This window comes from Pteropus vampyrus, unplaced genomic scaffold, assembly GCF_000151845.1.
Source record: "Pteropus vampyrus isolate Shadow unplaced genomic scaffold, Pvam_2.0 Scaffold171, whole genome shotgun sequence".
Taxonomy (NCBI): Eukaryota; Metazoa; Chordata; class Mammalia; order Chiroptera; family Pteropodidae; genus Pteropus; species Pteropus vampyrus.
The window spans coordinates 2,486,332-2,499,679 of NW_011888952.1; the positions used below are offsets into that span (position 1 = coordinate 2,486,332).

The 13,348-nt window shown below is 50.3% G+C and overlaps 1 protein-coding gene across 3 annotated transcripts in view; it reads left to right on the forward strand.

Moving 5' to 3' along the window:
* Positions 1-13,348, forward strand: part of ATP2B2 (ATPase plasma membrane Ca2+ transporting 2) — a 180,572-nt gene that overhangs the window by 108,172 nt on the left and 59,052 nt on the right. Inside the window, exons 5-9 of one of the 3 annotated variants that reach the window (XM_011370563.1) lie at positions 2,394-2,519; positions 4,147-4,179; positions 5,337-5,396; positions 10,458-10,499; positions 11,315-11,473. In XM_011370563.1, coding sequence (XP_011368865.1) covers positions 2,394-2,519; positions 4,147-4,179; positions 5,337-5,396; positions 10,458-10,499; positions 11,315-11,473 — 420 coding nt within the window. Of the gene's footprint in view, positions 1-2,393; positions 2,553-4,146; positions 4,180-5,336; positions 5,397-10,457; positions 10,500-11,314; positions 11,474-13,348 lie in introns of all 3 variants that reach the window. The other 2 variants (XM_011370564.1, XM_011370565.1) reach the window with 2 other exon arrangements.

Genomic DNA, 13,348 nt, shown 5'->3' on the forward strand with positions numbered 1-13,348 from the left:
CATGTACACACATATATACATAATCTCAAGATATCGCTCATATCCTAGAACAAAAGGGAAGGAGTGGGTGAAACCTCTTGAAACGCGAAAATAGATTCCTTGCTTTAAAGGAAAGTGCTTCAAGTCCTAACTCAGAACCTCTTGACACTTATTTTAGATACAATTCTAATGAGTTTGTTGTGTAAAATTCAAGTCTAAGGCAAATTAGAAAACAAAGAGAAAGCTGTTAGAGATAAGTTTCCCTGAAAACAGGGAGAAATGGCAATCTCCTCAATCTTGAGGAGAAAGAAGGAAAAACTCTAAAAAGAGTTCAAGAAGCAAGTCATCAAGGCTGTTTAGCATCGGAGCTCAGGCCCTTCAAACCCTGTATAGCAAACCCAATGTAATTACTACCATGCAGCCTAAGGATGGCCTGAGACACTGCTCCAGGAAAGGACCTGATTCTCTCCAGGTGTGCCCTAAGCCTTCTGCAGGTGACACCACTCAGGCCCAGTCAGCCATATGTGCCAACTCTCTTTTTGTGAGTGGCCCATCTGTTCTGTGAAATCCTCTAGCCAGGACACAGTGGCCATGCATCTCCAACACCAGCCTGTAGGTAAAGAGCCATTGGTCTTCTGCTGTCAGAACTGGGCCGTCATAGCTGCTGTCTATTTCCTGCACTGGGTCCCAGCCACCCTCCCTGGGGTCATCTTGTTTCCTCAGTGAGGACACAGCTTCAGCAGGTTTCTCTCTCTTTTTTTTTTTCATATTATTTTTCCAATTATATTTATCATGGTAAAATATACATAATATAAAATTGACCATTTGAACCATTTTTAAGGGTACAGTTCCATGACAGTAAGCACATTCATACTGTTGTGCAACCATCACCACCATTCGCCTCTAGAACTTTTTTCATCTTGCAAAACTGAAGCTCTACCCATTAAACACTAACTCCACATTTATTCCCCGCTCTAGCCCCTGGCAACCAGCATCCTACTTTCATCTCTGAATCTGACTACGCTAGGGACCTCATGTAAACAGAATCAAACAGTATTTGTCTTTTTGCGACTGGCTTATATCACTTAGAATAGGGTCCTCTAGGCTTATGCACGTGGTAGCATGTGTCAGAACCCCCTTTTATTTTAAGGCTGAATAATATTCCATTGTAGGGATATACCACAAAATGCTTAGTTACCATTTCTGTGGGTTTACCTTCGCTTTTTATTCTCACTCACTCTGCCTCAAACTCCCTGAGTGGTCTTAAACAAGTTGTTCCCTGACCCGTACGGTGGAGGGAACTTCCCTGCAGTAGCAAAAAGACCCTCTCGTCAAACAAAAGCTGACACAGAAACTCCGAAGATGAATAAAAGTGGAGGCACTGTGACTAAAGGCCTCTCTCGCCCTCTGCGGCTGTTCCTGCTGCCCCCTAAAAAAATTCCAGAGTTCTTTGGAACCCAGTTTGAAAAACCTAAAATTCTGGGAAAGGGGTTCTTAACTTTTCATGCAACATGGACCCTTAGGGAAGTCCAGTGTCATCATGTGCCACCCCTACTTGGAATAACACTTTAAGATGCATAAAATAAAATACATTGGATCACAAAGGAAACCAAAGAGATTGAAATAGTTAAAGTAATAAAAAATTAATGTGTGGTATAGTATGTGCTTTTTTATTAACACACTGAATAACAAGATCAGTAGTCAGTTTAATAACTGCCTTAGTTGTAAAATAAGGGTGAGCATCATGATATCTACCTACAACAGCTGTCAAGTGATATGAAAAAAAAAAAAACCTGTGGTTATAGTAACATGTGTAATGGTATTAGGGCACCACTGACACTCCTGGGGTTTGTTGCCTATGTTCACAATGAGGAGAAATGCTAAATTTCAGTTAGATGTTTGTGAAAATAAAGATGTCACTGTTCTCTAACCCAGGTTCACAGAGCCCTGGATTCTTTCCCTAGATATTTGGGAGAGCGTGGACCCCATTTTAAGCAGTCTTGTAAAGGGCTTAGTTAGCATTTCTTTGCTTGGTTATAGAATTAAGCAAAATGAGATCTGGTTCTAGACTGATCAATAGGAAAAAGAGAGAGTGGTCCCTGCTTGGTCTTTAAGGGTAGGGAAGGAGAAGGAAAAGAGAGAAAGAGACCTGTCTCCAGGAGAGGGTAGTACGTGGCAGGCCTGAGCTGTCTGGGGGCCTGAGAACTGAGTATTTGAGCCTCAGATGTATCACAATGCTGTCCCAAGGTGAAATCATCCTAAAAGGTTCATAGTTTGAACCTTAAACATAGGCGGTACCCTAGAACCTCAGCAGACAAACATCCAGAAGCTGACTGGGATGGAGTTCCTTCCACTCCTTTAGGGAGGGGGCATGGGTCTCACAATGGTAACTTGGCTTCCGTCCCCTTCCCTAGGGACCCATGTGATGGAGGGCTCTGGACGGATGGTGGTGACCGCTGTGGGTGTGAACTCTCAGACTGGCATTATCTTTACCCTGCTGGGGGCCGGTGGCGAAGAGGAAGAGAAGAAAGACAAGAAAGGTAAGCCCAATCCCTTTGTGGATGAGGAGAGGAGCTCTTAAGGCCACACTTTTTGTTGTTGTTGAATTATTCACTCAACAAAATAGTTATTGAGTGCCTTTTATGTTCATGCCCTGTGCCAAAAGCCACCTCCTGCATCCTCAAGGCGTTGCTCAGGCCTGAAGGACTCTGTCTGTTTCATCCCCAGGATCTTGTCCCAGTCTCTGTCTTGTCCAGTCATGTCACAGAGGCCTCTCCTTTCCCCTGGGCCAGGCCAAGCGTGCTGAGCATTTGTTGCATCTCCAGCCTCAAGCATAACCTGGTCCCGTCATCACTCCTGATATCAAGTAGAAATCTCCATCCAGGCATATTCCTTTACTGTTCTCAACTCCACTGAGAGCAGCAAACCCACCCATCATAGGTTCTCCCCAGATGTGGGCAGAGGACATTCTGGAGAAGGTGGCTCCAAGCCAACTGCTGTGAACCTGTCCCCGATGCCACCTCACCTGGGTTCTGGCTCCTTCTTCCCCCTAGAAATAAGACTCCTTATTCCCTGGCCCCTCTCAGTGCAGCAGGCTGGCAGCCTGGGCTATATATGCCTCTCAGAGCGGAGGAGGGATGCTCAAAAGACGTAAGAGGCCCAGACCACTGGCCACTGCACAGCTGGCTTCTTACCCAACACTCACACTTGGTCTCAGGACAGCCCCCCTACTCACATCTTTAGCCTTGGTCTTGTCTCCTTCCCCAAGCTCCAGACTTCTAGAGTCCAGGGAAAGGAGATGAGATGGAAGGTGGCCCCTCCTTGAGTTTTAGGGGCATCCCTGCTACCTCCAGCTCTCTGAAGTCAACCAGGCACAGAGCCTGCGTCACGATCAAAGGTTACTTGTTCCTGAGGGTGAAACTCATTTCCTAGTAGGGTCCCCCTAAGATTATGACTGCCACACCATCAGGAACAATGGAGCTGAGATGTGATCTCCAGATCTGGAGAGCAAGGGGAGAGCTGAGGTTGAAACCGAGGACAAAGTCCTGGCCAAGAGGCCCAGAACATGTCGGGACAGTGTTCACGAAATAGAAACTTTGGCCAGCTGTGGCCCCAGGGTGCAGGCAGTTAGGCAGATATGGGCAGTTAGGCAGGATGTGGCAGTCTTTGCCCATTTTCTTGGCCTCACTGTGGCCCAGGTGAGGGGCAGAAGCTCCCACGGTTCAGACCTGTATTGTTGAAAATGCCAATAGGAAGACAGGCTTTACCTGCCCTGAAGCACAGATCAGCGGTCTCTCAACTAATAGTTACGTGCATCTCAACAAGGCAAGAGCATCAGTGTAGAGAGAAGAGGTGGGATGTGGAGGTGACATGGCAGAGGAAGATGGGGGACAGCCCTGACTATTAGGCCCCTATGAGCAGCGCAGCCAGGGTTTGGCCCCCTCAGCACGGCTATCCCATCACCTCCATCAGGGATATTGCTTAAAGCCGCCAACTGTGGGTCCCCCTTTCAGGATGACCCTGGGCTGGCCAGATGTGTGTGTGTGTGTGTGTGTGTGTGTGTGTGTGTGTGTGTGTATGCACGTGCATGTGCAAACGCGTGCACACGCACAGATGAGACTGTGTGTGCTTCTCCTTCATTAATATATCTCAAAAATCATCACACAGGTGTGAAGAAGGGGGATGGCCTTCAGCTACCAGGTACAGTAAGACACCCCTCAGGAGCTTTTAGAAATAGCAGCAGCCTTAGACCACTGAACCTGGGCCCTAGACCCCAGCACACAGCTGGAGGAATCGCCCTGACTGCAGGGGCTCTGCCCCCCCAGATCCTCAGCTGTGCCCTGGGTAATGCCAGCCCCACAGGACAAGCCAACACCCCACTCTGCCTACTTGCCCTTTCAGTGTGTCACCCTGCCCCCAATGCCAATGGCACCGACACCATCTCCACACAGCCCTCAACCCCACACACACATGCATGCAGGGGCCGTTACCATGGGACCCCACAGCCCTGCTCCCCCTCCCACCCCTCACAGAGACTAGCTGGCTTCCACCTCACCCAGCAGTGTCTCTTCCCTCTCCTTCCCACAGAACTCATACCCCTACCCCAAGAAAGAGCAAGGGTGAATTTGACTATCTCATATTATTTTTAATTTATAAATTAAGGAAAACTCTCTAATACCTTTTCTGTCTTATGCACAGAATGCGACATGCTTGATGTCACCTTGTAAATGATGGGGCATCTCACATGAGGATTAACAAGGCATTTTGAGTGCCGGTCAGGGAAGAGTAGATGGCCATGGACAGTGGCCTGAGTCGAGGGCATGAATCCCGCTAAATCACCGCCCTCCACGGATGTTCCACCGCGACACACAATGGCGGTCATAGCAACACCCATTCGGCATAGCTGATGCCACACAGGAGAGGTTCATTGCTGAATATTTTGAATTGACTCCTGGCTATGGGCCCCTCTGGCCCCGAAGGGCAGTCAGACTCCCTCTCCTCATAGAACCCTCTCTGACAGGTCCCCACCTGATTGGTTGGGGCAAAGGGGTACATCAGTCCAGACCTCACCGCAGAACAGTGCCATCTCGCCTAAGCACCTTGCTCATCTTCCATGTTTTATTTCAAAGACCCTCCATGTCTGAGTTTTCTCACCCGACTTCTGTGGCATCTCTATGAGAACATTTCACCCCCACCCTCAAATTTGAGTTTCTTGATTTCCGGTGGAGATTTTCTTTTAAGAATATAGTTGCGTTATTTGCCACAAGTTGGTTCCTGTCTTTATTGTTGTTGCTGTTCTGCATTGTTGCTTTTCTCCATTGTGACACACTGCATTTTCATCCCTCCCACCCCCGCAGCGGCCGATGGTGCGGCAGGTTCAAACGCTGCAGATAGTGCAAATGCCAGCCTAGTCAATGGTACGTCTCCCACGGCGAGCTCTCGGTCTCCGGTGGATGGGCATCTCCCCCACCCCCAACTTCGGGCTGGCCTCTCTCTGTTCTGGACCGCACAGATCTTGGATGTGCACGGGTAGCTCTGCAACAGTCGTCCTCTCACATGGGGCAGGTGCTTAAGAGAGAAGCCACCACCGGGAATCAGCTCCACGCCCACTTGTAGCGCCAAAATGGTGCTGGCTTCTGTGGGGCCTTTGACCCCCAGTGGAGCCCTGAAGAGGGACATGACCTTGGCTTCAGATTTGGCCCCAAGAAGCAGCGTCCCACCTGTGTGGCCCTCTCCTAAGCACATTCCTGGCTCTGGCTTTGGGAAGAAGGTCTGGAGTCAGGACCTGGGCTGAAGCTGGCCTCTGGGTTCCCAGTGAAGTCTCCAGTCTCCGACTCTAAAATTGCCTCACGGCAGGGGGACCCAGGCTGGGTTCAGCTCTTTGGCCCTACCCCATAGCATGGCTGACCCACTGTTAGACATTTCTTCCTCTTCTCTTTCATGGAGCAAACGGGCAAGGGGTTCGCTTGGGCTCGGGCCTCCTTCTGTCCCTCAGATGTGGACTGGTGTTTCTCGCTGTTGCCTGTGCTGGAGCATTTGTCCTGGGTCTCTGCATTCTGACTGGCCCCCTCGGGGGTGGGGGGCAGGGGCTGCCACCGTACCTGGGGTCTGCATCTTATCTCCTCACACACAGGCAGGAAGAAGTTCTATTCACTTGCCTCTAAGCTTTTAAAAGATTTCTTCTTTCTATACCCTCCCATCTTCAGAGCAACAAGGCTTCTATTACTCAAATATGTCCCCTGTCCCCAAATTAAGTAACGTGATAGTCACCCAGGCTGCTTCTGAACTGCTGAGAGCTGTTAGGGCTCAGTCATGAAGCCTTTGCCCCTGAGTCACTGCATACCAGGCACCGGGCTGTGGGTTTCTCATCCATTATATCTTTTACTCCTCACCACTCCTGGAAAACGTGGAGATCTTGTCCCACCTCATCCTCTCATCCCCTGACCCAGACCTCTGGCTGAGCCACCTGGATTCAAAGTGACCAAAGATGGAAGCACCTTGTAGATGTCAGAGGCTGGGCAAGACACTTCTGCAAGCAGCGCCTTGCTAAAAAGGGCTAATTCGGGCATGGATCTATTTCAGGCACAGGAGGAGAAAGGGAGACAGCTTGGGGTGTGGGAGGTGTCATGCGTCAGGGATGGGTGGCAAGGGATGACAGAAACGATATAGGCAAACCCACAGCCTGGAGGAGAAGGAAACAGGATGTGGCATTCTGTTAACCCCAGGGCAGTGAGCCTGCATCTGGGTTGGCCAGTCCCCCAAAAAAAGGCACCTCCACCTCCAAATTATAGCAGAAAACTCCAAGTATCCCAAGAAGAACTGCAGGAAAGATGCAGAACCATCATTCCTTGACTACCTAGAAATTTTGCAAGCATTCATGCTTGCCATCTCATTTAATTCTCATGGCAACCCTATTATACAGAATTTATTATCCCCACTTTCAAGATGAGGAAACTGAGGCTCAGGAAGATCAAGACACTAGCCCAAGGTCACAGAGCTAGAAAGTAGAAGAGCTGGGATTTGAACCCAGGCCTGGCTGGCTCTAAAGTGCATGTTCCTCTTCCTGATCCAGGATTTCCCAATGGATCGTGTCTTATAAACTTCACAAGGATATTAAGAGGTCTTCCCCCTAAGAAAAAGATCCTGTGATCAAGGATGTTTAAGCACCACTGAATAGAAATGGTTTCTTCCTCATTGCAGGACTCCTCAGAGCCTTGACTATGCTGGTGTGTAGTGGAGAGTTAGAGTTATGCAGGACTTCTCTGGCTGATTTGGCTACAGGACCTTTCCTGGACAAATCTTGTGGGGTTGATATGCTCCCATAATATACTTTAGGAAACAGTGCTCTAAGCCATTGCTCAAATTATTATCGGAGAACCAGAAACCTGGGCATCTCCTAGGAGCTTGTTCAAAATGCAAATTCTGAGGCCCCACTCCAGACCTACTGAATGAGAATCTGCCTTCTGACAAGGTCTCCAGGCACAGTGCGTTAAAGGTTGAGAGACGCTGGTCTGAGGCGTGGCAAGTGAGAGAATTAACTGTTCCTTTCCCCTTCTTCCTCTGAGCCAAGTCGAGATGACTTGGAGATAGAAAACAAACTAAGAGACAGTATTCCCCCTGCCTTTACTCCCCCAAGCCCTGTCCCAATTGAAAGATGGGTGTATTCCATTCATCTTAGAGGCCTTAAAATTGCCATTGTTATTTTATTATTTCTTTCACGGTTATTAATATACCACTATTTAATACATTGCTTATAATCACAATTAATAATATATCACTCTTATCTCCAGAAATTTACAGGGCACTTTGCAGTGCTTTTCATAAGCATCACCTTGGTTGAAATTGTTACATTTCATGGAGGAAGAAATGGAGAAGCAGGGAAGACAGGTGACATCTCCCAGTCCTGTTAGTTAGTGGTCTGTCTCCTCTGAGCTCATTTATCAGGTCACCTCTCCGTGAATCCTCCACATCCATGCTTTTCACACCCATGTCCCTGGCAGTGCATGAAGTGAACAGACCCATTGGGCAAAGCTACATCTGGCGTCTGATGCAGAGGGGCCTCTGAGTCTCTACTCCTGTTCCGCATCTTAGGTCCCATCCTCCATCCCGGCTTCCCTGAAACAGCCCATCCTCCAGATCCCAGAGCTGGCTGTCCCACCATAGTTCCAGGGCCAGCCAAGCAACAGTATAGCTGAGGAGAGCCCCCCAAAAGTCCCTCGCTTCTGAAAACTCAGGCCATCTGCACCGGAGCACCCCAGAACACCACTCCCTCCCTCAAACATATGCATTGATGATTTTTTTTCTGGCTACTTGTGCACGATGGAAATAAAAGAGGAAATTGCTAGCTTGGTTATTGGGAACACACAGGGGCTATTGCCTCTGATAATATGCAATGCAAATAAAAGCCCCTTTATGACATCTAAAAGCAACTATTTAAACGGAGTCCTCTGGTGCCATTTAGCCCAGTTAGTAAAATTATTTTTAAAAATAAAAATAATCGTAGTCCATTCCTGTTTGCTCTAAAAGGCCTCTTCCTATTTTGTTTCTTAATCCAATAGAAAGAATTTTACAGTAGAGCAATAGGGGCCTTTCTCTTTAAACCCCGGTTGGGTCACTGAGACTCTGCTGGAAGAGGAAGTGGGAAGAGCACTGCACTTTCCTTTCCTTGGAGAGAGAGTGTGGGGTTGGGATCCAGGAAAGCCACTTCCCGTCTTGGAGTCACCTGTAACGTGGGTGTGGTGATGATGACGACACTGTTTATAGAACTAATAATGTAGCCACAGTGTTATCATCAGGATGCTCCATGTGAGGGCGCCTCTGAACCTTCCTTGGCCTCAGTTTCCTCACTAGTAAAAAGAGTGAGAGAAGCCCTCCCACCCATCTTGCAGAGTGTCGGGAAGACTGATGGGAGATGACACTTGTAAACTGCAAAAGGCTAAATGGGCAAGTGGTTACTACTTAGGCGACTTTTAGGTGTTCTAGGAGGTGAACATTGCATCCCCATTCTATAGAGGTGGGAGCTGAGGTTGGGAGAGGTAACACCACACAGCTAGTTGATGTCAAAACAGGGGTTTCAGGAGCCCAGTCCCCCCAGTGCCACCTCAACGTCCCTCCTCTGGGCTCAGAGGGGATGAGCGGAAACATTCATGCACTTTGGGGCCAGCTTTTCATTTACCCACTGAGACCCAGGCAGACTGTCTCCTTCTCCCAGCCTCAATTTCTCATCTGTAAATGGATTTAATACAGGAGTGCCCTTGTAGGTATGTGTTAAGGACTAGATGACGTCAAGGAGATCTTGTTTGCACCTGGCACATAGTGGGTTCTTCCGGAATGTGAGCTGTGAGAGAATCCCCTTTGCAGCAAATGTCCAGGTGTGGCTGACCTCCTCAGACTCCTCCAGACGGGGCAAGGCCCACGGACAGAGTTCTGGGTGAGCTCAGTGGACAGCCTAAGAGGACAGGAGGGTGTCCCTTTCCACAGCGCCAACAGGTGAAGGCAGATGTCTCAGCCACCAGGTAGAAGCCACCAGTCCCTCTCACCCTGCCAACACAGCCCACAAACCTCTTGCTGTGGAGAGGGCCTCCCAGGCAGCCCTGATTAAGGGAGCCCCAAACTGAGCCCTTTCTCCAGCAGGAGGCAACATCAGGCCCTGGTATGCAGGGCCCGGGGAAGGGGGCACCCATGGGAGCCTACCGACCCAACCCTTCCTGTCTACTATGGCCTGAGCTGTCAACTGCAGAATGAAGAGCATACACGCAGATGGAGGGGAGATTGGCCGCTTCCCCTGGGAGCCAGGGCACTCCCACCAAGCCCCCTGGATACAATTGGAGTACCTCAGAGCCCACCACTGGGAAGCCCCTGCCCACCCTTTGCATGGGTCACTCTCAGTGGGTCTGGGCAGAGGGTTGTCCATGCTACAACTTCACACCCCTTCAGAGGGAAAAGGAGAAAGTAGTAATATTTCTCCTAGAGCCAGAAACTAAGGAACACATTTATCAAACTTCTCCCGCTTCTACAATTCTGTCTCTCTCTCTCTCTCTCTTCTCTCTCTCCCCCCTCCTCCCGCCCCCACCAGCTCATTTCCTTTTTGCCTCTTGTCAGCCCACAAAATACACCAACCAAATTACTCATTGGAGACCTGAGAACTCTCAATCCTCTGCTCTCTGCCTGCTAACTCTGGTCCCTTTCACCCTTAAAGGCTGTTGTTTAATCTGTAAGATGCTCAAGGCCAAAATAATTCCCACAGAAGCACACTCTCCAAGCCCCCAGAGAATCAAGAGAAACCCTGTAGTCAACGTGGTGGCCAGGTTTACTCTTGTCTCTGGGGTATCCCCAGCATCCCCATATGGAGGAGGGATGGAGTCGGCTTGGCCCTTCCTCCGTCTGTGACATGAATGTCCGTGGCCCTATTGTGTCTTTGTGATGACCGATGTTTGTTGTCTGTTCTCTGTTGTCTGTTAAAATTCTTTGTCGTGTAGGTAAAATGCAGGATGGCACTGTGGACGCCAGCCAGAGCAAAGGTAACTCCTTTGTATTAACCGGCTCCTATGGTCCCTACAGCCCTTCCCCACTGGTTGTGAGGGCCATGCCAGAGGCAGACGCAGCCACACCTATGGGTGCCTGACGTCTTTGGGGAGTGTAGCTATGATTCAGGCGGTACCAGGCCAAATGGAGGCATCACCTGATGAGAATGACCTGCAAGCCAGCTTCTCCCCAGCCTTTGAGCTATGCTGCCCTTTTAACTGAAGACTTGAAGCTGGTTCTTTGAAATCCTTGGGAAATAAGGGTTAGGGCACCAGGCCTACCAGTTAGTCCTGCACTGAAGGAGGAAGGGGCTTGGTACCCATGGATGGGGACACTCTCTTTTACCTTATAAGCCCCCTTTTTGTCCCTACTGTCTAGTGACTACTTAATATCTCAACAACATGGCCCAAAGACCAACGGGTAAAGCCCAAGCCTATGTGTCCTGTCTGAATGTGGGAAAAGTCAAGGGGGCCATTTGGGGAAGGCCCAGAGTGGATCCCAACCCACTCCTGCTGGGAATCCACACTGGAGCCATGTCACTTCCTGCTGTATCCTGGATTCCAGGCTCGAGACAGCCAGTGGCCTTGGGACCAGGGTCTCCAGCTGGAAGAGGCAGACTGCCCCCTCTATCATGGGCCTTCTGTGCTGGCCATGTGGGGGCCCAGGCAAGGGATTGGGTGCCTCAACACACTCCCCTGGGCAGGCAGGGTGGGTGCCAACATCCCCACCCCATAGGCTGATCTGTGTGTGTGCATTTCTGTGTGTGTGTGTGTCTGTGTGTGTGTGCACATGTATGCTCTGCCACCTGCAGCCAAACAGCAGGATGGGGCAGCCGCTATGGAGATGCAGCCCCTCAAGAGTGCCGAGGGCGGTGACGCTGATGACAAGAAGAAGGCCAACATGCACAAGAAAGAGAAGTCGGTGCTCCAAGGCAAGCTCACCAAGCTGGCTGTGCAAATTGGCAAGGCAGGTGAGTGTGCAGTCACCGCGGATGGTGCAAGTGGGAACACACAGTAGGACCCCAGATAGGGCCCTGCCCCGAACTAGATCTCAGTTGCCTCATCTGTAAAATGGGGGCTTGCATGAGATGATGGGGGCTTGCATGAAATAGTCCCTGAGACCCACCTTTCTCAACCACAGCAACCAGTTTGAGTCCTTATACAGTAGGCACTCAGCACTTAGAAGCAGAAGAGTAAACCTGGGCTGTGGGGGACACACTGCCTGCTTTCTTGTCCAGCTACGGCTGTGAGAACTTGGACAAGTAACTTCTCCTAGCACTGAGTCTTCACCTACTGATCTGTGAAATTGGGATACCCAGTCGCCCCTTCTTCACAGGTTGCTATGAGGATTAAAAGAGATTATGCATGTAGAGTACTTAGCATTTGGTGGGCATGGTGGCTGGAGAGGAGGCAGGACTTGGAGTTTGCAGCGAAAGCTTTATCCTGAGGACAGTGGGAGCCATGTAAGAGGTTTGAGCAGGGGAGGGCAGAGATGCACTTGGGCTCTCAGCTGCAGGGCAGAGGAAAGATTGAAGAGGTTGAGGGCAGTGCTGAGATCCCCAGCACAACAAGCTGGGCTTCCCAACTGATTTGGTGGCTACAGGTGAAGGCTGGTGACAGCCCCTCTGGCCCAGGAAGCTGAACCCAGCTGCAAAGTGAGCCTTGCCTGTCTGACGTGGCCTTGGCCTCCCCTCCTGGGTAAGGACGTGGCAAATGCCAAGGCCTCCCCACCTGGCTGTTTGCTCTTCCATGGCTGTCTCCCTGCTCTAATTATAGGCACCACACTGTGGAGAGGGGAGGCAAATTACAGGCTTGACTGTCTATATTTAAACTCGGGGTCCTGGTGACAGCTCCCGGCTGCCGGGAGCTTGGCTTCCCGCCCCTGCGACTGTCAGATAGAGAGAGAGCAGGCTCTGCGGCTCCACAGCTGGAGGTGGGGGTGGGGGAGCGATGGGCACAGGGATTTCCTCCAGGAAACATGGCACTGAGGGGCAGAGAACGAGGCAATGAGAACAGCCCATGGTTTTCAAAGTCCTCGCTCATCATCCTCCGCTTCCTTGGCCCCGCTAAGCAGAGTTCAGAGTCAAGCACTTCTGGGTTCACATCCCACTTCTACTTCTCTCTGGGGCTGGATTCCCTGAAAGCAGAACTGGAAATGGGTGAAGATGGGATTTTGGGAGGGGGTCTTCTCAGGTGAGACCTGTAAAGAGTAAGGAACACAACAGGGTGGGAGAAGAAGCCAGATACAGCTGAGATTTTGAGAGAAATCCCAGTCCCCACGTGCTCCATGGGGCGCTCTGGAGCGGAGGACCTCTGCAGGGTCTGTCCCGCCTCGTAGCGGGGCAGCTGGGCTTTTGGACCCTTGCATCAACCATTGGATACTGGCCATCCACTTGGGATGGGGTGCACTCCCAGGCACTTCCTGACAAGGAGGCTCCAGTCACCCAAGTTCAGTCTTCTTCTGGCAAAGAATACAGGTGTGCACAGTCTCAGAGGCACCTGCACAGCCCCTGTGGCGCATGAGGATGGGCACATGGAACAGGCAAGAGTAATCCCAGGGGAACCCCAGCAGGTAGTTACCTGTATTTGCTAACTCTGCAGTTCCTCCCTGGCCTGTAGCCTTGGGCAACTCACATTTCCTCACTGAGACTCAGTTTCCTCATCCAAAAATTGGCCTCCTGCCAGGAACTCTCTTCCCACAGGTCACCACCTAGCTGCTCCTTCTCATCGTTCCTTTATCTGCTCATAGAACACCTCTTCCAGGAAGTCTTCCCTGGCCACCTTAGCTTCAGTAGCCTCTCCCTACCTGCACATGCTGCTTTTTCCTTTTATTTTATTTTAGCATT